General features: G+C 42.8%; 1 protein-coding gene across 1 annotated transcript in view; it reads right to left on the reverse strand.

Moving 5' to 3' along the window:
• LONP1 (lon peptidase 1, mitochondrial) overlaps positions 1-27629 on the reverse strand; it is an 83021-nt gene that overhangs the window by 12474 nt on the left and 42918 nt on the right. The window contains exons 12-15 of the mRNA XM_040325724.1: positions 7290-7412; positions 6993-7109; positions 5800-5940; positions 5455-5620 (exon numbers count right to left, since the gene is read on the reverse strand). Coding sequence (XP_040181658.1) covers positions 5455-5620; positions 5800-5940; positions 6993-7109; positions 7290-7412 — 547 coding nt within the window. The remainder of the gene's footprint in view (positions 1-5454; positions 5621-5799; positions 5941-6992; positions 7110-7289; positions 7413-27629) is intronic.

The following is a 27629-nucleotide window of genomic DNA, read 5'->3' on the forward strand; positions in this document are numbered from 1 at the left end:
TTGATCAAGAGATATGCGACTGCTATGGCTAAAAATCAGATAATCTAGTTTGATGAAAGCTTTTTTTCTGCTGGTCTAATTAAGTAATTTTCCTTAGGTCAAGGGCAGCTGCCCAAGTTTTCTGTTGGTAGTGTAAAGAACAAAGCAAACAGTTTTCAATATTTTAACTTTTGGTGCCATTCAAGTAATTCCATTAAAGTGGACGTAAACCCTCTTCCTATACCCAGTGAAGTGAACAGCTTTATATGATACACAGGGATAAAACAAATCTCCCTACATGTATATCTGCCACCTTCAGCATTCTATAGTCTTTAGAATTCTAACGTCTTGTTAGAATTTTAACTTCCTCATTCAGCACCGGGAGTGTAGTCTTGGCATACACTGATGTGTGACAGCCGATTGGAAGAAAGGCACACACACACACACACCACACCACACCACACCACACCACCTCCACCCTCCAAATAGCCAGAGGAACGAAAGAATGTGCAGAGCTGTGGCAAGGCGAGCTCTCTGCTAATCTATTTATAGCACCCAGCCAGACACAAATTTCAAGCTGGTATTATCTCGGTTGTCGGAGAAATTGTCAGATGTTATCATGCTGATAACAGAGGGACGAAACAGCAGAAAAACATGGGACGTAGGACTTTGGAGAGAGACAAGTAAACACTACGGAGATACAGTACATGTGCCCAGGTCAAATTTCATGAATCAGGTTTTTATCCACTTTAAAGTGGCGTTCTGCCGGAAAAAAAAAAATATTAAAAGTCAGCAGCTACAAATACTGCAGCTGCCGACTTAAAATATGGACACTTACCTGTCCAGGGCTCCGGCGAGGTCCTCACCCGAAGCCAATCTGTCCCTTGGCTCCCGGGTGCAGGGGCTGGCATCTTCAGTAAGGGAATCAGTAAGTGAAGCCTTGAGGCTTCACAGCCTGGTTCTCTACTGTGCGTGCGCGAGTCGCGGTACGTGTCCTGACTGGTTCCTGCTTCTGGGACCTGTGCGTCTCCCAGAAGACAGCAGTGGGACGGAGGAGGGGCTGGACATGGCGTAGATCGCTGCGGAACCTGCGGTGATGTTTCGCTGGAAGTGGGATTAAACAGGTATCTGCTTCCCCCCTTACCCTAAAAGGTGCCAAATGTGACAAAGGGGGGGGGGGGGGGGTTTAGGTGGAAACCAGATAACCGGAAGTTCCATTTTTGGTGGAACTCTGCTTTAAGACTCTTTTTTTTTTTGGTAATTCCATTACTAGTGGCTCATCTTGGGTAACATGAATTTCATAGTTCTATGTGTGTACTGTAATTAACCACTTCCTTCCCAAGGTACTTACCTGTACGTCCTTGGGTTTAAGTGGTTATACTGGGATGATGCCTGCACCTACAGGCATCATACCAGCTTCATTCTTTTCAGCCGGCGATTCCGTTTCAGGCAGAAGTAATCCGAGTGGCTAATTAGCCACTCAATCACTTCTGCGGGTGGCGGAAAGTGGTTCCACCCCCCTCCCGCTTCTGCCTCTCCTGGGCTCTCTAGTCCAATCGTGGAGGCTGGGATCTGTTATGGCCCATGCGGTCACAAAGGATGTTTTTCACTTTCTATGTGATAGTAATAAAGTTAGTACAAAAAAAAAAAAAAAGAAAAGATTGTGTATAGAACAAATATAAAAAAAATATTTAAAGCGCCTCCGTCCCATAGTGCTTACGCGCAAATGCGAAAACGTTTGTTACTTCCGCACGCATATGTAAATGGTGATCGCACCACACGTGAGGTGTTTCCGCAAACTTCAGAGTGTGAGAAATAATTCTAGCACCAGATCTCCTGCGCAACTCCAAACTGGTAACCTGTAAAAGGGGTTTAAAGCATCGCCTATGGAGAATTTTAAGCACCGTCATTGTGCAGGCAGACGCAATTTTAAAGGGTGACATGTTAGGCAACTATTTACTTGGCGTAACATCATCCTTCACTTTATACAAACAAATTGGGCTAATTTTTATGTTTTTTTTTTTAATTGATGAGTTTTTTCCCCCCAAAAATTGGAAGTTGTCTTGGTGGAGAGTGGTATGTGTTTGGGGGAGGGGGGTTGGTAAACATGTTAACCAGCCCCCTCCCTTTCCTTGAATGGGCATAGTGAGCAATCAGTACTGATCCTATGTCCATTCATCAATAGAGCATAGTGAACAGTGTTTACTATGATTCAATTTTCTGAATGAATAGGAGTCTCTATACAGAGACTTCTATTCATTCATATGCATTAAAGCTGAGGTTTCAGAGAAAGGGATGGTCTTCAGTCCCTTTCTCGGTCTCAGAATTGTTTTATTAAAAAAATGAGACATCAGGGGTCTGTTTAGACCTCTGATATCTTAAGCAAAGCCCCCCCCCCTCCCTAAAGTACACAATAAAAAAAATAAAATAAAAAATTATAACAGTAAGGTCTTGTTCACACAGGGCATACTGCAGCGTACGCCCCTGTGAGGCAGTGTTTACCTGTATGGGGATGCACAGGTGTTCCGTGCATCTCCATTGGGATGTAGCAACTGCACAACCACAGCCGCTGCTTCCAATCTGACATCTGTGTGGGTTGAAGTGCATGTTCCTGAGCGCACGTCGTTTGCGTTCGGGGTCGGGCACCCACACTGATGTCAGACTGGATTGATTGATTGATTGATTTTTGAGCTTAATTAGGCGCCAAATGCCCACTGTGAAGTGAGCGTCTAGCGTCTGTGCCCGTGCAGCCGCTGAATCCCAATTGACATGAATGGGACTGCTTGCATGGAAATGCACAGAACATCTGGACGGTAAACACGGCACCCAATGGGCATACACTTTAGTACACGGAATGTAAACAATTTAGCAGGAATTTTGTAAGCTACATTGTGTATGTGTGCACTAAGATTTTAGGGTCGAAACAACTAATCGATTAAATCGTCAACTAATCGATTATAAAAAATTAATCGATTACAATTTTCATAATTGATTAATCGGCCAGTAACATAATGGGGTTAAAAAACTAAAATTAGCCTTTTATAGTACAAAAAAGCAAATCACTACTGTAAAATATTACTTTCACTGTGCCACAGTAAAAAAATGAACCCCTTACAGTAGCGATTATTTGCTCTTTGTACTTTTTGTTTTTATAACCCCATTATGTTACTAAACATCTCAAGCCTGGGTCACATCTCTGTTTTTTGCAGAAACATGCTACAGTTCATTTACATGTTTTCCTATGGGACACGTTCACATCCATGATTTTTTTTCAGTTGCTGCATATTTGGAAAGGGCAAGGACTTTTTAACGCAAAACCGTGCTATTTTATTTATTTTTTGGTTCAATATACTTTAATGGAGAAGCTGCAGAAAAGCATGTAATGTGTTTTTGTGGCAATTTGTGTCTTGTAATCTGCCCAACAACAAATTGGCCCAAAAAAAAAAAAATGCTAATTTTTTTTTTTTAAAGGCTATTATTCGATTAATCTAAACAATAATCGGCCAACTAATCGATTATGAAACTAATCGTTAGTTGCTGCCCTAAAAGATTTTAGTGTATTTTTTGTGAAAATAGCGAGTTTATAAACATTTGCACAACTATTGTGGGGCCTAAAACAAACAGTAGCGCTTTTTTTTTCCCCTACAAGTCACGTGCTTTCAGAATATGTATGATTTGGGGTCTGCAAGCGAAAAATTATAACCTCCAGATTTTGAGTAAATTGTTTTTACTTACATTTTAGCACACCATCAGGTTTTAATCATTTCACAAAATGGCGCAATTAAAGCGGATCTCCGCCGGAAAAAAAATATTAAAAAGGCAGCAGCTACAAATACTGCAGCTGCTGACTTTTAATATTAGGACATTTAACTGTCCTGGAGTCCAGCGCTGTCGGCAGCAGAGGACGAGCGATCGCTCGTCACTCTGCTGCCCCCACCGCCATCCTCTGTGAGGGAACCAGGAAGTGAAGCATTGCGGCTTCACTGCCCGGTTCCCTACGGCGCATGCGTGAGTTGCGCTGCGCCGTGCTCACTGGTCCCCACTGTGTTCTGGGAGCCGCGTGTTTCCCAGAACACAACGGGGACAAAACGGAATCGGATGTCCTGCCCGCAGTCTACCCGCAGACTGTGTGGCCGGAAGTGGGTGCAAATACCTGTCTTTAGACAGGTATCTGCACCCCCCTCCCCCTGAAAGGTTTCAAATGTGACACTGGAGGGGGGGAGGGTTCCGATTAGCGGAAGTTCCACTTTAGGGTGGAGCTCCACTTGAAAAATTTGCAAATATTTATTAACTCAATACAGGTTAAGTTTTGATATTTAGAAGGAATTTTGTAAAATATGCGGTGTTTGTATCTGCCAATAATGATTTTAGCGTATTTTTATCATTTTATATTCTATGCATGAAGATGAAAAAGCTTTTGTGCTGCAGCAGCCCCCTTTTACTGACCTGAACCCATTAGTTCCAGCGACGGGGACGAGCACAGAAGCTCCAGCCGCTGTCTAGTGTCCTCACTGGATAGATTTATAGCAGCAGGAGCCAATAGCTCCCGTTGCTGTAAATCAAAATCACTGACATGGGAGCTGGGGGGCGTGGCAGAGTCCTGCTGTCTGTGTTAATTGACGAAGCAGCAGGACTCGGCAATGCGCCCGCACGAGCGCCCCAATGGAAAGAGGCTCGCCAAGGGCACACTCAAAAAGTGGTGGAGCCAGGAGCGCCGTGGGGGGACCACAGAAAAGGAAGATCAGGGCCACCCTGTGCAAAACCCATTTGCATAGAGCAGGCAAGTATGACATGACATGATTGTTATTTTAAAAGCTTTACAATCACTTTAGAAATCCGTAGCACCTTTTTTTTATTCTATTGGTCATGTGCTTTCAGAAAATATATGGTTTGGGGAGGTCTTTTACAAAGTTAAGCTGCAAGGAGAAAAAAAAAAAAAAAAGCAATGAAAAAATAGCAAAAATGGTCTGGCTACCTGGGAGTAAAAGTGGAGCGCAAGGCCTGGCAGAAAATGGTTAAACCAGCTACCTTTTTTCCTCCTTCCTGCCAAACGACATATTACCAGATGGGTTCACCAACTAGTGGTTATCAATTTAGCAATCATTCGCATTTGAAATAAACTTCAATCAATGTCAGATTCTTGCGTGTCACAAATATGCAGTCACACAAACGAACTGTGCAAACCATAGAGGTTTATGGATACAGGACAGAGGGGGCAGAGAGATTTGATGGGTCTCATTAAATTTTGGTAGCCACTAATGCAGAGTACCCCAGCGTACATGTAAAAATGCTCTCTACATTATCTCAATCCCCAAGGACAGCGCTACACAGAGGCAGAAAGGTTTGAGCAGGCAACAATGGATGTCAAAGTAACTGCTTGTGAAAACGTAAGCACTTGCAGTTTCACCAATGTTACAAACATGAATGGAACCATTAACACCACAAGTAGTACTGAAATGGCTTTTTGTTTCTCACCCATAGCAGTCCATGCTAGGCCCATCACAACCCCAGGTGGAGTGACCTCATACATTCTTTCTACAGTGAAGATCGGCTTTCCAACAAAATCCTGAAGGTTGAATGAGGTTACATCCACAGACTGAGCCTCCCCATTTACAATCTTATAGGCAGCCTTCCGAAGAACCTAAGTAAATAAAGAAGAGCCAATTACAAGAACGCTCATATCCACTGCTCCGCTCTCAACCAATATAGTATGTATATATATATATATATATATATATATATATATATATATATATATATATATATATATATATATATATATATATATATATATATATATATAGTTAAAACTTCACCCACCTTTTCTATTTGTTTCTGTAAATTCCGTACTCCACTCTCCCTGCAATACTGCCGGATCAATACAGTAAGTGCATCAGATGTGATTTGAGCCTTTCCTTCACCCAGCCCACACAAATTAAGTGCCTGTGGCACCAGATACCTCTGAAAATAAAACCGTTTTTGGTTATGCAAATGTGACCTTATAATGTACCTAGGATTTATGAACTGATAAATAAGAAGTCAGATTTAATAATAAATTGATCATATATATCTCTACACATACACACACACACACACACACACACACACAGGCCTGGTAGCAGTCTTGTCAACAGTTTATAGTGAGGCAGAGAAAGCCTTTTCTTTTCTCAGATCCCAATAAGTGCCGTTCTGGGTCCTGGAGCCCAGAAGAAGACTTTGGGTGAAACAAAGCCTCCATTTCTATGTCCACATCTTACCTAGCAGCCAAAACTCATTCGTCTGAGGTGTAAACAGGTCTTTGTATATGCAAGTCAACTAATGCTTCGTTTTCTCTCTGCTGTGGAAGCCTTCTGCTAGGTTAAAGTAGTTGTAAAGGGCTGTGTTTTTTTACCTTAATGCATCCTATGCATTAAGGTGAAAAAACACGGCAATGACGAGCCCCCCGTTCACCTGCTGTGCGTGTATCTGGCGTCCTCTTCTCCACGGAGTCTGGCCGTTGATTGGCTAGATTAGATGTATTGATAGCAGCACAGCCATTGGCTCTCGCTGCTGTCAATCACATCCAATTGTCGCGGCACGCCGGGCCGAGTGATAAAGTTGGCAGCTATAGCTGCCGGCTGTATCACGGGAGAGCACCTGTAAGCTAGCCGAGGGACCCCAGCAGACGAGGATCAGGGCCACTCTGTGCAAAACGAACTGCACAGTGGAGGCAAGTATAACATATTTTTTTTTTTAATAACAAACACGAAACCTTACAACCCCTTTAAAAGTTTGAATAATGAGAAAACACAAAAATGTAGGTGTGCTGCCTGTTTTGGTGAACCCAGTAGGAGACACCCTGTGGGTCATGAAATTACTTGAGTTTAGCTAGTAGCTCAGACAGGCAGATTCTTTTTATCAATTTTTTGTTTCGATTTGCTGTAGCGTTTCTGCATTTAAACTGAGTATTTGTTGTGTGTACACAGACGCACACCCACAGTACATACATATAAAAAATACAGGGGATAGCTTACCTCTGCTATGGCCAATTTCTCCTGGGCCACATATCCAGATATATTGATCATCTCCATACGATCTCTCAGAGGCTCTGGAATAGTTTCTGTAACATTGGCTGTGCAGATGAAAAGGACCTGGGAAATGTTTATAGAACTCATTATTATGAGAACACAACTTACTGCTTCCAATTCAAGTAAGACAAAAGATCAACACCCTAAATATGGAGATCTGATATAAAAATAGGATGGAGCTGGAGTGTTACGAATTTAAGCTATAGATTTATGTGCTAGCTAAAAGAACTGTAGTCAAGTTACCTTAGACAAGTCAACAGGTACATCCAAGTAATGATCCAGAAAGTTTGCATTCTGCTCTGGATCCAAAAGTTCAAGGAGGGCAGAGGACGGATCACCTTGGTACCCACGACCAAGTTTATCCACCTGTGGAAGAAATAAAACATAAGACTTTCTCTCAAGGAGATAAAGTAAAACTTTCATAGAATGAAAGAGCTGAAGTCTCACCAAATTCCCTCCCAAATATATAAAAAGAACAGTGTTTACAATGTTCTAGATTTTACCAGCCAAATGTCATGCTTTCCTGGTCGTCTACAAGAAAACACACCTGAGGTAAACAAGATAACCTTTATGAACAAACAACCTTTCTCCAATGAAGGAACTGACTGGAAAGCATAACCATTTTGTAATTAAAGGGGTTGTAAAGGTTTATTTTTTATTTTCTAAATAGGTTCCCTTAATCTAGTGCAGGGGTCTCCAAACTGCGGCCCGAGGGCCAGATGTGGCCCTTTGCTAGCCTTTATGCGGCCCTTGGGGCACTATTCCTCCCACTGATATGGGGAACTATTTCTTCTACTAATGTCAATGATGGGATACTATTTCTTCTACTAATATCAATGGTGGGATACTATTCCTTCTACTGATAGGGGCCCTATTCCTCCTCCTCCTCCTCCTGACCACCAACCCTGAGGCCACATTTATTCTCACTGGTGCTGGGTTCAGGACATTTTCTGCCCCCTGCCGCTGGCCACAATCCGGCCCTCCTAAAGTCTGAAGGACAAAAAAGTGGCCCTTTGTTTGAAAAGTTTGGAGACCCCTGATCTAGTGCATTGTTGGTTCACTTCCCTTCTCCTTCGATTTCACTTCTAATTTTTTTTTCCTGTCTCTGAATTTCTCACTTCCTGTTTATCATCAGTAAGCTTGCCCCCATCATCCGCCGAGCGGTGGTTAGTCAGCCAGAACAGCTTACTGAGGAGGAACAGTGAGAAATTCAGACAAAGAAAACAAAGAAAAAAAACATTTAGAAGGCAAATTGAAGGAAAAGGCAAGTTAACCAACAATGCACTAGCTTAAAGGAACCTATTCAGAGAAAAAATAAATAAAAAAATTAACCTTTACAACCCCTTTAAAGATGATAACACTTTCAGATCACAGTCCCATACTTTTGGAGCTGTGGCATGGCTTTTGGCCTCTCCACCCCAAGATTTTCCAAGAGTTCTACTAGAGTGAACGTTGAAGCGCAACTCCACTTTTGTTGGAGGAAAAAAAAAAAAAAAATTCCCCCTGGGTTCCATGTACATTGCATAGATTGTAACAACCTTTGTTTTCTAAAGAAATCATTGTTTGTTCCTCTGAGTGGGTCTAATGGGAGTGGTCTCACAATTATCAATCAGCTGTGCGGCTGCAGAGCACTAAATGAGGAAATCTCCTGGGCCTGCATCTCTTTACACATGTAAATGTGAATAATAATTGCGCTATCCCAAAAAAACACAAGCAAACCAAAAAGGAAAAAGGGGAGCAGCTGCATAGGAATGTGACAACTTCGAAAAGAGTGCAGGTAAATATGCAGCGCTACATATAGTAAAGTGAAATGTGGAAAAAACAAACAGTATACACCCAACTGGGTGTGATAGTGAAACAAATTATAATCAGTCCACACATGAAATGATGATCAAGTCACACAAAAAATCCAATGTAATGAAAGTGTCCATCATAAGTGGATGTACATAACCCAGTAGAGATGTCATAAGATTAAATGGACCATTCCAGCGACAATTCTTCAAGCCAAAAAGATATGGATAAACTACGCTTACCAGAACTGTTGGACCCGATAACGGATCGATCGAACGCCTCACTGGTATCCGGATGGTGTCAACCAGGGGGAAAAAAAAAAAACAATGGGCACAATATTCCTCAACTGAAGGTTGATCCAGTGCCAATATCCCAACCATATGAGTGGCTAGGACATCGATAGGAAACCACAAGACATCTCGGTTCTGATAAGCAAGACCCCTTTCAAGGGTGATAGGGACCGGGGGGCGTGACCGGATGGAGGTGTGAGACGCTTGAGGTGTGCGTCTCCCTGCACCCGACGGCGCTAGCTATGCTCCTCTGCTGATGACCGGGAGTTGCTGATCTGGATGCCCCGAGACCCGCTCAGCCCTGACTCGCGCTAACCCGCTCCGATACCGCCTCGTTCCTACTTATTCTGCATAGTCCTCGGGCGGGGGGGGGGCGAACTGCGGTGAGCGTTCCCTTGTCCGATCATCCCGTGTTACATGCGGGGGCTCTGGGTGGCGACGTGCATCTGCGACCACCCCCTGGTTTCTCTGGTTCCCTCCTTTGGTTGTGCGCTTGCTGGAGGGTTGAAGGGGAGAGACTGCTGGATACATCGTACGGCACTGCCGATTGGAGCTGCCGCCCCACGCTCGTCACAAGGTGCCATTGATTCGCTGCCTCTTACCTACTGCTGCTTCCTATGAGACATGCTACCCCTGGTGCTGGAGTGAGACAGAGGACTGAAAGAGGACGGACGGTGCCCTGGGAAAATCCCTGAGAGGCACATCCCAAGGCTACGTGAGTAAATAAAACTGTGGATGACCATCATAAGTCTGCATATTGCATATAGCACCCACATTTCACATTGCACGTGGTATACTGCATATTGCTAAAAGCTAAAGAAGTTAAAGAAACATGCCTGGTTAAGAGACTGTATTAAAAGAAGTGCAAGGAATGATTTTTTTTCTCCTCTAAACGCTTATTGCAGCGCAGTATATTGTCATAGTTTTTCTACAGACCACAGGCCTGGTAAATGGGATACATTATATGGCATGCAGTATAGTAGGAGTGACTTTTTGTACCGACATGCTATATATGGCAGCCAGTTGAGAACCACTGAAGATTCAATCTATAAGCCACGGGTTATAAGATACATGGACATTTGTGCACATTTGTACAGGCGGCAGAAGATAAAGCGGTCAGCTAAGCTTAGCAACTACAACGCATGCAATATTTGTAGCACTCTGAGTTTTTAGAGCATCCTGCATAGTAGAACCAAGCCCAGTGCAGTAACAAGTGTCTTTTTTTTTTGGAGTCTTGTTTCCTCCTCCCCCCTTCCTCCCTTGCTGTCCTCCTGGACCACTCCTTGCTTGCTGAAAGCCTGAAAGGCCACGATGTCCGGGCCACAAGCTCTTCGGTCAGCCAAGGATAAAGATTAAGGGGAGTCAAGCTACTGCAGCAACTGCTAAATTGGAAAAATATTTTCACACAGCAGACCATACACCTGCTAAGACAGGATCCACAACCCTGGTAAAAACAACAGACAGCAAGAGTCAAGGACAAATAGCGACTATTATAACCAAAAAACAGCAGTAAAAGCACAGTTGTAGCCAATAAAGAGGTGGAGACAGAACCAGCACCAAACCCCCTTCCCACTGCGAGTGAAGGGTATCAAAGAAGGGTTGGTTGCAGTGCGACAGGAGCTCCAGAACAAATGAGAGGGTAACGGAGGCAGAGGGAAGGATATCCCAAATAGAGGACGAATTATACCCAGTAAAACAAGAGGTCAAAATAATGAAAGAACAAATCCGATGAGAAAATTGATGAAATAGAAAACAGGCTTCGCAGGAACAACGTGCGACTAGTGGGACTACCGGAAAAATGTGAAGGGACTAATCCAACAGAGTTCCTGGAAAATTGGTTTATAAAATTATTTGGAAGAGAATGCTTCACACAACAGTTTGATAGAAAGAGCACACAGAGTTCCGGTTAAACCCCCCCCTTTTCTAGTGGACGCCCACGATCAATGTTAATGAAATTCCTGAATTACAGGGATAAAGTAACATTATTGAGAAAGAGTAGAGAAGTGGGGAACATTTTTATGAAGGATTTAGGGTCTCATTATATCCTGACTTCTCACCCTCTCTACAGAAGCGGAGGGCAAGCTTTATAGACATCAAACGCAAAATGCAGAAATTTGAACTTGCATATGCCCTGTTATATCCAGCGAGGCTACGAGTAGCAGCACTGGATAGGACTTTTTTCTTTGATACCCCAGAAGGTGCAACGGCATGGCTGGATGATAAAAAGGATCAACTCTCAACAAAATTAAGGGACACTTAAGGAAGGGATACAGGCAGGGCTCAAGTCCTGCGGGAACGCATGGGAATGGAGTTCCTGCACTTTTTTCACAGCAGGAACTCCGTTCCCTTTGCAGGACTAGAGCAGCCGAGCCGCCCGAGCCAATCCTTCACTAAGCGGCGATGCCAAGCTCGAGTCACTGTCAGGGGCAGGCGAACCTTAGTAATCCTTTATGTTACTGGCCACTGCCTGTATATGGATTCATCGGGTAGTGTGCGGGTATTCCGTCACTTTCTCGATGCCGCAATGTCTCCTGGGAGCTTTTGTCATTCGCGGGATTTAGAAAGAACTTGCGGTTTAGTAATTATGCATATGAGCGTATAATTTTTGTTTTGGTGGGGGAGTGGATCTTGGGTGGGAGTTCCCACACTTTTTTCCCCAGGACTTGACCCCTGGATACAGGGAGATTAAAGGGGGGGGGGGGGAAGGAGAAGAAGTTAATTAAACTAAATAAAATGTATTATAGAGGTGTCGGGGGACATACACCACAAGAGGGAGGAAGAATGGACTGGGAATACAATGTAAAGGAATTTGGTATGTGGAATGAATGGGGGGAGGGGAGAGTATGGTAGTGAGAGGATTGGGGATGTATGGACCAATCACAAAAAAAGCTCCTGGGGATTACCTAGGTAGGTGGGGGAGGAGGGAGGGAGAATAGGAAGGTGGGAGGGGGGCAAGGTATTTTTGGGGGGTTTGAACACAGTGAGGGCAAAGTATCTAAAAAAAACAAAACAAAAAAAACACCTTATAAAATGAAGATAAAACACACAAGTAAATTAAGAAATGATAGCACATCTATACAGATGTCTCACAAGAGCACAATGAAATGTATGAGTAAAATAAGTATTAAAAGTGGGAAAGTCATAGGGCTATACCCTCTGAATATAAAACAAAAATTAGGAGTCCACGTACACAGATTGATTCAAGAATGTTTTTCCCTTTTTTTTTTCCCTCCCTTTATTTCATAGGATGCGACACAGTTTTTATTGTTTTTTTCCCCCCTTTACTTGGATGATTCCTATGCAATCGAGTATTGAGAATTGGATCCTGGAATGTCCGTGGATTGGGCACTCCAGTTAAAAGAGCTGCAGTATTTGATATGCTGGATGTATATGAGGTAGGACTGATCTGCCTGCAGGAAACACATTATACCAATGAAATCAAGAAACAAGTCCAGAGTAAGAAATTTCAATATCAATACCACTCAGTACACACCTCTTACTCAAGGGGAGTGTCATTTACTTGCAGACAGATCAGTATTGATGAAGAGGGGCGGTATATTTTTCTTTACTGTGTAATTGAGAACAGGGAATATGTTTTTAGCAAATATATATATATATATATCCCACCGCCATTTAAACTGAAAGTTATGTACAAACGAATGAATTTTATGATGGATAAGCCGGGTATCCCAATTATAGCAGTGGGGGATTTTAATGAGGTTATAAATAAAGATAGGGACAGATTTCCAAGGGGAAACAAACCAAATATCTCTGAGACTCGGCTGTCTCTGTTTCTACAGGAAGCAGGATTGTTTGATGTATGGAGAGAGAGAGAAATCCAGAGGTGTTACAATATTCTTGTTGTTCTAGCTCCTATAATACACTTTCAAGGATAGATTTGGTACTAGGTAATGCAGAAGAATGTCAAACCATAAAGGGAATTGAATACCAGCCCAGAGGGGTATCGGATCACTCTTTGGTAACAATAACTGTGAGCTTGGAGACAAAGAGGATTAATAGGATATGGAAAATCAGTCCGTTGTGGTTTGAATTAATAGGGAAACCAGAGGAGACATTAGGGAAATTAAAAGAGTTTTATATTCAATGAAGGAACTGCGACACCGGATGTGATGTGGGATGCATTAAAAGCATTCCTCAGGGGTTTATGTATCCAGCAAGTGGCAAAAAACAAAAAGGCATCAAGAGAATGGGAAAATAGGATAAGAGAGGAATTAGCGAACGCCGAAACGGAATATATTGAAGACCCAACATTAGATAAGCAAAGAATATGGTTGAATAAGCAACAAGATTATAAAAAACTGTAATGAGAAGAAAATCAGAGAACAAGAAATTATTTCAGAAGCAAGTTGCATTTGGGGAAGGAGAAAATGTTGGGAGAATGCTGGCACTCTTAGTGAGAACCAACTCCCCCCCATCCACAATAAGTGCGATTAAAAAAACGAGCGGAGAAATATCTACCAGAGTGTCAGAAATTACAGACACATTTAGAGAATATTATGACAAGCTATATAAATCGCAGGGTGTGGTGAGAGCGGAGGAGTTGGAACTCTTTTTTAAGAGCTTAGAAATACCAACCCTTACCGAGATAGAAAAAGAGCAATTGGAGGCCCCAATAACCCTTGAAGAGATACAAACAGCAGTGGTAGAAATGGCAAATCAGAAATCACCCGGACCAGATGGGCTCCCTGTGAAAACCTATAAATATTATGGGAAAATACTGCTCCCAGAACTCCTTAAAGTGTTGAATTGAGCATTGAAGGAGGGGAAACTGCCCACCTCGATGACTGAAGCAACAATAATAGTACTGCATAAGGAGGGGGAAGGACCCGTTAGAGACCACATCATATAGACCCATTTGCCTTTTATGCGCAGATGCTAAAATATTGGCCAAAGTAATGGCGACCAGGTTAAATAAAATTATTGTAAGACTAGTACATCGAGATCAAACTGGGTTTATCCCGAGCAGATCAACTAGCATGAACATTAGGAGGGTATTTCTTAATATACAAATACCAACAGAGAACAAGGGAACAAGAGCAGTAATGTCCTTAGATGTAGCCAAAGCTTTTGATAGTGTGGAATGGGAGTAAATGTGGCATGCTTTAGAAGTTTTTGGGTTCGGCCCAGTGTTTATTAGGTGGATTAAAATACTTTATAATGGTCCCAGTGCGAGAATCAGAGTTAATAATGACTATTCAGGTAAGATTCAGTTAGAGAGGGGCACGAGGCAGGGGTGCCCATTGTCACCCCTATTATTTGCTCTGGTAATGGAACCACTGGCTATTGCAATAAGAGCAGATACAAAAATGGAGGGATTCGTGAGACCGACAGGGGAGGAGAGAATCGCACTTTATGCGGACGATGTTCTCCTCTTCCTCGGGGACACGAATTACTCCATTAAACAGGCAATGACTATATTAAGAGATTTTGGGAAATTATCAGGATTGGTAAAAAACTGGGAGAAAATCAGCATTAATGCCAATAGATCCAATAGAGAGCCAAACCCTAGCAGAAATCCCCCAGATGGAGATAGTCGAGACAATTAAATACTGTTGCAAAGAATGAGTTGTGATCATTCTCTGATTCCAGTCAAACAAGCAAGCAAGGATCCCCCCCCCCCCCTGCAGGAATGCAATATGTTACACTCGTCTCCAAGAAGCCTAGGGAAAGACAGCTGTTAGGACAAGGATCAAAAGAATTGGCAAGGCAGGGATGGACTAAGGAAATGATCACGAAAGTGCAATGATTGGGTGAAGGCAACTGGGAGGGAGTTTTGAATGAGTGTTGAGTGAGTGCGGCTCATTGAGAGCTGTCTATTCTCTTGGATTTTAGGTGAGTGAGGATCTTGGCTGGCCAAAGGCTTCATGGAAACCTGGTGGCCATCTTGGGTATAAGACATGTGGCCAGGCCAAGGCCTTATAGCTCTTTCTCCCTCTTGATACCGGCCATGGGAGCTCTAGGCTCACTGCTAACCAGCTTATCTTACAGATGTGATAAATATCTATGAATTTCTCTTGTATATGTATGTATATTATGATGTTTTAATGTGTGGTATCGGATTATCCCTATTTTCCTTGGGAATAAACACGGAGGTTCATTTTACCAGCAGCAGTGCGTGTGTGTGTGTCTTAATAGGCGTAGATCAATGAATCCATGTATGCAGTAGATAGAGGGAACCTGTGAATATCTCTTGAGATTATTAGTTTAGATTATATTAAATAGCCTTGTAAAATACAGCAGACTCTACAAATACTTAGGAATATTTATAACAAGTGATCCCAATAAATATATAAAGAATAACTTAATTCCCCTCTTGTCTAAATTGAAAAAGAAAATCCAAATCTGGCGGTACCTTCCCTTGTCAGTGGCGGGGAGATGCAACTTGATTAAAATGCTGTGGATGCCCCAATTATTATATATACTGCATAATGCACCAATATGGATACACAAGAAATGGTTTAGGAAAATAGACACTTTGTTTAGAGAACTAATTTGGAAAGGGGGTCAATCTAGAATCAAATTGCAAACATTGCAACTACCTACACGAGAGGGAGGAATGGCAGTACCACACCCACAATGCTATTTTTTGGCAGCACAGCTGCAGCATATAGGGGTGAGAACTGAATCAGGAGGGGATATAAACGGGGGATTGAGGTTTCTAGGGGCACCCCATAAGACAGTGGTGGAGGTACTGGAGGCCAATTCTTTTATTAATATAACTCCTAGGGTTAAGATAGCCCTTAAAGTATGGAAAGCAGTAAAGATACTAGGAGGGCAGGGAGGAATGACAGAATATGCACCACTTTGGGATAATAGGAACCTGCAGGAACTGGAGTCAGTTGGAAAAATAAATGAATGGGCAGCCAAGGGGATAGTTAGACTGGCACAGCTATATGAAGGAAGAACTATAAAAACATTTGCTGCAATTAGAAAGGAATACGATGTACCCAAACATACATTTTACAGATACCTCCAAATCAGACATGCTCTAGACCAGTGGTTCTCAACCTGGGGGTCTGGACCCCCTTGGCGGTCAAATGATGATTTGCCAGGGGGTCACCAAATCATGGGCTGTTCCTGAAGCCCGCAGCCGCCTATTCAGTTCACGGCAAGGCTGGGGGTCTAGAAGTCAGCTTACATGAGGAATGTGAAGTGGAAGAGGCTGGAGGAGACCCTATCTCCTGATTTCAGCATAGGTGTCACTGCTACGAGACACTACAAAGTCTGAGACACTGTGAATGCGGAGACACAGTGAGTAACACTACCTGTAATTATAGTTGCCATTAAAAGTCTCCACTACAGTACTCAGATCAGCAGATGACCTTGATTAAGAGCACCTAGGTTGACTGATCAGAACTCCCTGCCAGCACCGCCACTGATCCTACTATCCCCACCCCCCACCAAGAAATAATAGAAGAAATTAAAATAGAGAACGCATGGAAGGGAGAGAAAAAGAGGGGAAGGTACAAAGAAAAAAGTAGCGAAAGACGGCTAGAGAGAGGGATCGGGGGGGAGGGAAAGAAAGGAGAACAAAGAGATAGAGGGGTACATCCTCAAATGTACCATAAGGAGTTTTAATATTGTACGAGTGGAAGGGACTCAGGGAGCGCTAAATGTCCATGGGTTAGGGGCACAAATTACTTGTCTTACCTTGGATGCCGACAACCCACAAAAATAAATTTTACCTTTAGGGGTCCCCGCAACTTGGGAAATTTTATCAAGGGGTCACGGCACTAGTAAGGTTGAGAACCACTGCTCTAGACGTTCAGTAGGGCCAATATGGGTTAAGACTCAACCTCCAGAAACTGGGTAACTGGAGTAAGACAAAGGGATTTATTTCTGAGGTCTACTCATACATATGTAAGGAGAGTATTGAAGGCCCAGAAAAACTCAAAAGTAGAGTAAAATGGGAGGAATACCTAGGGATTATAACAGAAGATCAATGGAGGAAGGTATTGTTAAGAGGACATTTGGTTACAGTCTCGCCAGCACAGAGGTTTTCATTCCTGATGCTGATACATAGGACATATTATACACCTAAGATTATTTAACTTTGGATGGAGAGTGGATGCAGGATGCCCCAGGTGCCACGATACAGGAGATTTAATACATATGATATGGGAGGTGCCCGAAACTGTTCAGGTATTGGAAGGGGATATTTGGATACTATTAAAGCGGTTCTCCACCCTAAAGTGGAGTCCCGCTGATCGGAACCCTCCCCCCTCCGGTGTCACATTTGACACCTTTCAGGGAGGAGGGGGGTGCAGATACCTGTCTAAAGACAGGTATTTGAACCCACTTCCGGCCACACGCTACGGGCAAAAGACGGGTTTTTCTGACTTCCCGTCTGTCCCCCGTTGTGTGCTGGGAACACTCGGCTCCCAGCGTGTGAGCCAATCGGCGGGCGCAGCGCGACTCGCGCATGCGCCGTAGGGAACCGGGCAGTGAAGCCGCAGCGCTTCACTTCCTGGTTCCCTCAGCGTGGATGGCGGGGGGAGCAGCAGAGAGACGAGCGATCGCTCGTCCTCTGCTGCGATCGGCGCTGGACTCCAGGACAGGTAAGTGTCCTAATATTAAAAGTCAGCAGCTGCAGTATTTGTGGGAGTTTGGTAAAATGTGGAACCTTTGGCTGGAAGAAATGGGATACCCCGTGTGAAAGAAAACCCAATAAAGCAGATAGTTAGTGTAGGGAGGGGGGAGGGGAGGGAGGGAAAAGGGAAAAACAAAAAAGGTTGAATATTGAAGATATGTATGAAATATGTTAAACAGAAATGGTAAAAAGAATATACGAAAATAGATGATTGTAACCATCTGTTGTTTTTAAATGTTGAAGAAAATCAATAAAGAATATGAAAGATATATATATATATATATATATATATATATATATATATATATATATATATATATATATATATATATATATATATATATATATATATATATATATATATAGTGATAGGGACCAACTTGAGAGACTCAAAAAGTTGGACAAACAGAAAAGGTGTATATATATATATATATATATATATATATATATCTCTATATATCTTTTCAATGGCAACACATATAACCTGCTAGAGGTTCTAAGTTTGTCCAATTTGGTGAGTCTAGAGCAGCAGCAGATCCCAAGACTCCTTTCTCATGCTGAATTGTATAGGTTCTGGACTCAGCTGAAAGTCAGTAGTATTGCTCCACACAGAGATGAAGACTGAACTTGAAAATGAAACTACAATGTTTTTTTTCTGAATGAAGATGGTTTATGAGTAGATCAAGCTGGGATACTGTGAACTAAGGAACCAAGCCATAGAGGGACCTAGTATAGCCTTCTCTCCACTTTGGCTCCCTAACACCATCCGGATACCAGTGAGGCGTACTCTACACTCTTCAGGACTTCCGCTTACAGTTTGGTCCACTAGCCGGTTGGGATACCGCATGCTCGATCGATCCGTTATCGCATGGGTCTTCAAACTATGGCCCTCCAGTTGTTCAGGAACTACAATTCCCATCATGCCTAGTCATGTCTGTGAATGTCACAGTTTTACAAGGCCTCATGGGATGTGTAGTTCCGCAACAGCTGGAGGGCCGTAGTTTGAGGATCCCTGCGTTATCGGGTCCAACAGTTCTGGTAAGCGTATGTTATCCATACCTTTGGCTTGAAGAATTGTCGCTGGAATGGTCCATTTAATCTTATGACATCTCTACTGTGTTATGTACATCCACTTATGATGGACACTTTCATTACATTGGATTTTTTGTGTGACTTGATCATTTCAAGTGTGGACTCATTATAATTTGTTTCACCATCACACCCAGTTGGGTGTATACTGTTTAGTGTTTTTTCCACATTTCACTTTACTATATGTAGCGCTGCATATTTACCTGCATCCCTTTACACATGTTCCTATTCAAACTATCTCACCAAAAATGTAATGTTTGTTGCAGGGGATGCCGGAAATCTGACTTGTATCTTAGGCACACTTCTGGCAAAATTTGTGAGCCAAATCACACAAGCAGGAAATTATGTTTCTGGGGGGGTGGTCAGTACACAGTCTGTGTACAGAACTCCTCCAGGTAGCCATATTGCATTGCATTTTCAGAAAATGACAGCAGCTGCAGATTGAAAAAGGAAAGGTAATTTTTAATAACATTCAATTGCAAAATGACTTGTGATGCAATTGTATACGCTATATTCACTTCCTCGATGCCGCAATGTCTCCTGGGAGCTTTTGTCATTGTTCCCAGGAAACATTGCAGAGGTCTGCCGCGAGTTATCGCAGGATTTAGAAAGAACTTTAAGAAACAATGACAAAAGCTTTTTTCTTTATTTGCCATTTTTTCCCCCCACAAAAGTTAAGTTACCCTTTAAATTTATTTTTAATTTGGATGATTTAAAACAAATCCAAATAGATCTAAAAACATAACTTGCAGTTAAACATGCATTTTAACTGCAACTTGTGCAAGAGGCCATTGATTTAAGCCTTGTGTAATAACCTGTACGGCAGCACTTGGCCATGTACTGACCGAGAACATGCTGGCAGGTGTAGACAACAAGCAGAGGAATGACCTCAGCAGTATGCTGTTGCACCTTCAGGTCAACACAGATTCTGCTGTGGTGGTACCCTTTGTACAGAGACAGTACAGACGTTGTTTAGTGCCTTTGACACCGTCTCTGATAGTATGCAACAAGTGGAGGCAGAAAGGATGGGAAAGGATAGGGGGACAAGTAGGAGGAAGCAAGATCGGGATAGCATTTACCAGGGGGGGGGGGGGGATTAGGCATTAGTAGGATGACTTTGTGGAGTACTTTGACACTTTTGGATTGTAAGTACAATGATGTAGCACATTTGGAGAAGGAAAACAGAGAAGCAATTTTATGTTTAACCCACTTGCTATCCGGGCTATTTCTGACACTCACTTCGCTCCTACATGTAAAAATCTACTTTATTTGCAAGAAAATTACTTGGAGCACACACACATAAATATATACATTATATTTTTGTTGTCACACAGTATTTGCGCAGCAGTTTAAAAAAAACACACATTAAAGTTAGACCAATTTTTTTTAATAATGTAAAAGACGATGTTACGCCAAGTAAATAAAAACCCAACATGTCACGCTTCAAAATTGCGTCTACCCATGTAATGGCGGCAAACTACAGTGCTTAAAATTTTCCATAGGTGACGCTTTAAACACCTTTACAAAGTTACCAGTTTAGAGTTGCAAAGGAGGTCTGGTGCTAGTATTATTGCTCTTGCTCTGACATTCAAGACAAAACCTCATGTGTGTGGTTTTTTTTTGTACTAACTTTATTGCCATCAAATGGGATAAACAACATCCCTTGTGACAGCATGGGTCGTGGTAGGTCCTCTATTAGCCCATAAATCTCTCCCCTGGCCTCCAATACATCCGATCAGACACATATCTGATCGGCTGCTTCCTGGCCGATGGTGACCAGGTAAACAAAGGGGCCGAACCGTAAATGGGAACCCCTTCCGCCACCTGCAGAAGTGATCAGCCACTCAGATCACTTCTGCATTAAACAGAATCTCCGGCTGAAAAGAATGATACCGGGATGAGGCCTGTAGGTGCAGGCCTCATCCCGGTATAACCATTAAATCTCAAGGACGTCCATGTACGTACCTTGGGCGGCAAGTGGTTAATTTAAAAGTTTTTGCACATACAAACAGTACAAAATAGAACATATCAGTTTAAAACATGGATTACATGAGGTATGTAATGACCTATCTAACCAACATACTGTATCCAAATAAAGGTATGTGTAAACGGAGTGCAACTTGCTAAATAGATAAATACAATGCCACATAATTAGAAACATAGGGATCAGGGTTTAATAGACCCGAATTCATAAGGGAGAATAATGAAGAACTAAAACTTAAGATAATTGAAAGGCCTCCAAAGGAGTTCTGGTATATAGTTTTTTGGGAGAAATTGGCTGCCACTGCAATATGAGGCCAATTACATCTTCACCTAACTAGACAATGGTGAGCAAGCAAACAATGGATACAAAGATGAGAAGAGAAAGGAGGGGAGATGAGAGGAGAGGGAAGGGAAAGGAAAGATGGGGTGGGGGCAGCTGGGCTAAAGGAAGCCCCACACCACCCCTAGAGCATCCACATATCACTTAGGATATAAACTGTTGGGCGATAGTATAATAGAGAAGGAAATTGGGTTTTTGGAGGTGCTACACAAACAATATAATTTGGAATAAAAAAAAAAAAAAAAATATTCAAAATATATACAAAAAGGTAAAAATCAACAGTAAAACTATATTACACTATCTGATGTATTTATACAGGACTAGTATTCTTTCCTGAGGACCTACCAATGTAAGCATCATTAACTACTTCAGCCCCGGAAGGATTTACCCACTTCCTGACAGGCCATTTTTTGCGATACGGCACTGCGTTTGCTAACTTTGCTTTAACTGACAATTGCGCGTTCGGGTGACTCTGTACCCAAACAAAATTGATGTCCTTTTTTCCCCCACAAATAGAGATTTATTTTGGTGGTATTTGATCACCTCTGTGGTTTTTATTTTTTGCACTATGCGTAATGGCAGCAAGCAATGATTTTTAGCGGAACAGCGACATTGCGGCGGACAGATTGGACAACTAACAGTAATTTTTGACACTTTTTGGGAACCAGTGACATTACTACAGTAATCGGTGCTAAAAATATGTACTGTTATTGTACTAATGACACTGGCAGGGAAGGAGTTAACATCAGGGGTGATCAAGGGGTTAACTTGTTTCCTTGCTGTGTGTTCCAACTGCATGAAGGAGGGGCTCACTGGGTCAACACACAGATCCATCTTCCTGCATAGCAGAAAGACAGGATATCTGTGTGATCTCCCGTCAGAACAGAGATTTGCCTTGTTTACACAGGCAGATCTCCGCTCTGTCACTGTGGGTGGCCGGCGGACCCACTGATTGGCGTTCATGTGCCGACGTACACCTATGGCGATTTGCGCAGCCGAGTCGCTACCTTGAAAGTGAAAAATGAATCCGCGCAATAGGACCAAATATTGCCTGCGAGTGAATATAGAGTTTTTACGCCCTTAATTAATTAATTTAAGCAGCTGCCCCTACCCGATTTATTTCACCTAGGTGAGATAATGATTTGAGAGAGGATGGAAGTAGGAATGGCGCTAACTTTTAAAGTGCAGTGCTGATGTGGTAAATAGTGTTACAGGCGCCTGTACATAATAGTAAAAAAACGCAGTGACATATAATCAAATACAGGTAAATTGATGCATTTTAATAAAACCTAATTTTGAAATCCTAGTACGGAAAGTAAAGGAAAATGCTGGTAAAATGTGTGTGTAAATAGCAATGCGATTAAGTGAAAATTGATGAATTAGATTGCTTGAGCAGCTGCCATAAAAACGCAGTTCCAAGTGATCCAAAAAAAATAATAATAAAATAGTGCACCTTAATAAAAACCTTGTGCTACAAAGGCTAGCGATATCCACTCCAAAGGTGTGAGAAATGACAAAGAAAAAATTAATTAAGTGCCAATAATTATAAATAAATTAAATAAATGCAAATAAAAATAAGAAAAAGTGCTTCATGCTGTTGTGAACGTCTAGTTCTATGCTTCACACAGTGATCCACTCCAATCTGTGCTCCTATATGGACTGCACTCACCAGATTTGTGCCCCCTCTTGGGGTTTGCAGCATTCACAGTGTATGCCACTGTGCAGCACTCTGGCAAAGGCACGTCCTGCTGTGGTCCTGGTGGTGCTCTCAGTGTTTATCCCATATACAGGAAAAAAGAAGGAAGGGGTCCCAAGATAGTGTAGTACCGTTTAAAAATTCAGCTTTTATTGGTAAAAGACAAATGGGTACTCACAATTTTGTTGAAATGACAGAGCATTCAGTAGGCAATTGGATCAAACAGGGATATTATCTTTATGTTAATCTTCCCCTAAATTATAAAAATGTCACTATGTGCAAACTGGGAAGGTGTAAGCGTTTGTAGGATTTCAACCCGGAAAATGCGATTGAGATACCATTAATAATCTGGGATTATTTATCCCATCAAAGGGATTACGTTAAAAAAAAGATATTTCATACTTCTATGACATACTTTCATCCCAACCAGTTGAGAAAAACACTCATATGATAAAATGGGAGAAAAACTTAAACGTATCCTTTTCCTGGGATCAATGGAAAAAATCATTCCAAACAATTAAAAATGCATCTTCATGCATCGAACATTGGGATAACACCCAAAAAATAGGATTTTTATAACAGCTTACCTGTAAAATCCTTTTCTTGGAGTACATCACGGGACACAGAGTCTTAATCATTACTATCTGGGTTATATTCCACCATCAGGTGCTGGACACTGGTGTAATCAATTAGAACAGGAAGTTCCCTCCCTATATAACCCCTCCCATACTGGGAGCACCTCAGTTTTTGTCCCAAGCAATAAGTGTCCCAATATCCCCAAACAAGAGGTGTGGGGACTCTGTGTCCCGTGATGTACTCCAAGAAAAGGATTTTACAGGTAAGCTGTTATAAAAATCCTATTTTCTTTATCGTACATCACGGGACACAGAGTCTTAATCATTACTATCTGGGATGTCCTAAAGCAATGCTTACTGAGGGGAGGGAGACACCAACAATGCAGACTGCCATCAGACACGAGGAATTCTAATGCTGCCTGCCGCATATTGTGCCAACAAAAAAAGGCTGCATCCTCCTGCCGTCTTATGTCCACTTGATAGGATTTAGTGAACGTAAGCACAAACGACCAAGTTGCAGGTCTGGCAAATCTGATTCATAAAGGCTTGGTAATGCACCCCGCATGAAGTGCTTACTATCCTGGTAGGGTGTACCCCAAAAAGAAACAGGGGGAAGCCCTCTGTATAAACCACAAGCCTGAATAATAACCTGATGAATCAACATTTGACAATAGTTGATTTAGACGCTGCCTGCCCCTTGCTGGGGCCTCCTGGTAGCGCATCAGTCTTCCATATCCGAGCAGCCGCTTCAGATAGGTCTTGACCTCTCTTACTATAACGAGAGAGCGCATAGCCATTTTAATAGCCGATCTTAACACTGCCCGCCCCATCTAGGGGCTTTCTGGCAACAAAACGTTAGGTTTCTATATCTGAAGCCTTCAGATAGATCTTTAACTGCTCTTATCTTTAACCACTTAAGGACCAGCCCATGTACATATACGTCCACAATATGGCACGTACAGGCACATGGGCGTATGGGTACGTCCTCGCCTATTAGCGGGTGGGGGGTCCGATCGGGACCCCCCCCGCTACATGCGGCGGTCGGGTCCGCTCGGGGAGCGATCCGGGACCACGGCGCGGCTATTTGTTTATAGCCGCTCCGTCGCGATCGCTCCCCGGAGCTGAAGAACGAGGAGAGCCGTGTGTAAACACGGCTTCCCCGTCCTTCACTATGGCGGCGCATCGATCGCGTCATTCCCTTTATAGGGAAGACACGATCGATGACGTCATTCCTACAGCCACACCCCCAAACAGTTGTAAACACATACTAGGTGCACCCTAACTCCTACAGCGCCACCTGTGGTTAACTCCCAAACTGCAACTGTCATTTTCACAATAAAGAATGCAATTTAAATGCATTTTTTGCTGTGAAAATGACAATGGTCCCAAAAATGTGTCAAAATTGTCCGAAGTGTCCGCCATAATGTCGCAGTCACGAAAAAAATTGCTGATCGCCGCCATTAGTAGTAAAAAAAAAATAAAAAATAAAAATGCAATAAAACTATCCCCTATTTTGTAAACACTATAAATTTTGCGCAAACCAATCGATAAACGCTTATTGCGATTTTTTTTACTAAAAATAGGTAGAAGAATACGTATCGGCCTAAACTGAGGAAAAAAAATGTTTTTATATATGTTTTTGGGGGATATTTATTACAGCAAAAAGTAAAAAATATTGCTTTTTTTTCAAAATTGTCGCTCTATTTTTGTTTATAGCGCAAAAACTAAAAACCGCAGATGTGATCAAATACCACCAAAAGAAAGCTCTATTTGTGGGGAAAAAAGGACGCCAATTTTGTTTGGGAGCCACGTCGCACGACCGCGCAATTGTCTGTTAAAGCGACGCAGTCCCGAACTGTAAAAACACCTTGGGTCTTTAGGCTGCATATTGGTCCGGGGCTTAAGTGGTTAAGAGAAAGCAATAACCTCTCCTTCTGCGGATCAAGGTCCTGAACAAAAGGAAAAGGAAGGCAAGAATATCTTAATTCAAATGAACACTGGATCCTTCTAGCCAATAAGGTTGGGTGAGTATTTAACATCACCCTTCTTGTACAAATAATTAAGTATGGCTCTATACAAAGAAAGTTGCCAATACTCTCTTGCGGAGGCAGCCGCAACCAAGAACACCAATTCCTTCTTTAGAAGGATAAAGGGAAATATTTATGGTGCATCAGCCCAAGGTGCTGACTCTGTAAGCCAGCATACTGGATCCAATCCTCCGAGCACAAGGGCGCCTTAACTGGCGGACTTATACCCGTCACCCCTTGTATAACGGCCCAGATCAAGAGTGTGCCGAGATCGGACCCTTGATGGAACTTAAGGCCAGCTCCATCTCTTTTCCAATGTAGAAAGGTAAGAATTTTACCTAGGACCTACTACCAAGAATTCCACCCCCTGGTTTCACACCAGGAATATGGGCCTTCCATATCCTAGGATATCTGGTCCTGGAGGCCAGCTGTCCTGTATGAATCAAGGCAACTGCCGCTGATTCTGTACGCCCCGATCCTCAAGAATGCAGGCTATAACAGCCAGACCATTAATACCCATGTATGCAAGACAGGATGTAACCCTGCAAAGCAGGCCTGGACAAGCTGTAAGGGACCCTGGGTCCTCTACGATCAGTTCTGCTGTCCCTGCGCAGTAAGGTTGTGTGGGCTATGCTGGAGCAATTAAGCCAGCTTCCGTTCTCTTCTGATGTAGCATGGAAGCCACGAAGGTTGCGGCCCTGGGGGGAGATAACACATAAACCAGCGACAACTGGGCCCCCAGGGTCACTAAAAAATCTGTCCCGCATGCGGGTGGATCCTTTGGCCTTGACACAAAGTTGTTCAATCTCTTGTTGAACCTGGACGTCAACACCCTTTATGTGCAGGGTAACGTTTGTGACATTTGGTCAGAAAAAAGTCGGGGTGTAGAGGCCAATCTCCCGGACCCGATTGTTGATGGCTCCAGCGAATCGCCTGCCAATCTAGCATTCCATGAAATGACAATTGACAATAGGCAAGGCACAAGCTCTTCTCTGGTAACCAAAGTAAACCACTAGAGAGGCATAGTCAGATTGTATTCAGACAGAGCAACCCTGTAACCTAAACGTTCAGGTCCTTAAGCCGGATGCTCCATCCGTAGCTCTAGAAAGCTAGCAGATGAGGCTCCCTAGGAGCTTGACCACCTTCCCTGTGCCGTGGTCTCTTCCAGGCCTGGATTCTATCCCTAGAGGCCAGTCCTCGGAACCTGCTCCCAGGTAATGGGTATGAAGGATATTCCCTTCTGCCAATCATTCAGTTAAGAACCCTAAACTGAAATTCCAGCATATCCCTGGGACAAGACTCCTAGGATAATGCCAAGTTAGGATCCACTCGTTCCAGGCCGACAGAGCAAAGTTTATATCAGCCTTGAATAAAACTGAGCATAGGGAACTGTGTTTGAATAAAGACGGCATATTCCCTCTAGACTGGGATCCCAACCCAGGAATTCCAGATAATTAATCATGCTGGACCCCCCTAGGCCCAGCCATGCTACTGACTGATCTGTCAGCACGGGTTTGCCTCGGAATGACATTACTGCTAAACTCTGGGCCTTTAGCTCTGCTAGAGGCGGGCCCTAGCAGCCTTGTAAATAAACACACATGCAAATAGCTTCCCCTATGTGCATGTGGCAACCTTTAAAGCCATATGCCTCTATGGAAGCGTGTGTTCATAGAAGCGTGAGTTCATAAGAATATGTTTTCCGCAAACACACAAAAAAGGGGGCGTGCTGCATACACGCATACATATAGCATGTGAGCTATGAACAAGCATCCTGCAAGCAAGTATGCGCCTATGTAAGGCCAAGGAATCCTGTATAATTAAGGAAACCTAATTATAATGCCTCCTAAGTCAAACTCTAGGCAAACATGCATTCTTATGCGATTCAGCAAATTTTCATGCGATCCAACATCTATGCATCTTAAGCACTCCTGTGCGGACAAATACCCTTGTGGGACCAAGGATTCTTGTATGATCGAGCACCACTGTGCGATCCAGCAATTTTTTTTTTTTTTTTGCAATCAAGCCTTTTAATGCGATTTTTGGCATTTTTGCGGACACAACCTCTCTGTGTGACCAAATATGCCTGAGTAATCCAGGACTCGGGTGATCAGATAACCATGTGTGAACCCGCATCTTTATGCACTCCAGCATCTTTATGCGATTTCAGACCTTTTTGTGGAA

The sequence above is a fragment of the Rana temporaria genome, chromosome 1 (genome assembly GCF_905171775.1).
Source record: "Rana temporaria chromosome 1, aRanTem1.1, whole genome shotgun sequence".
In the NCBI taxonomy this organism is placed as follows: Eukaryota; Metazoa; Chordata; class Amphibia; order Anura; family Ranidae; genus Rana; species Rana temporaria.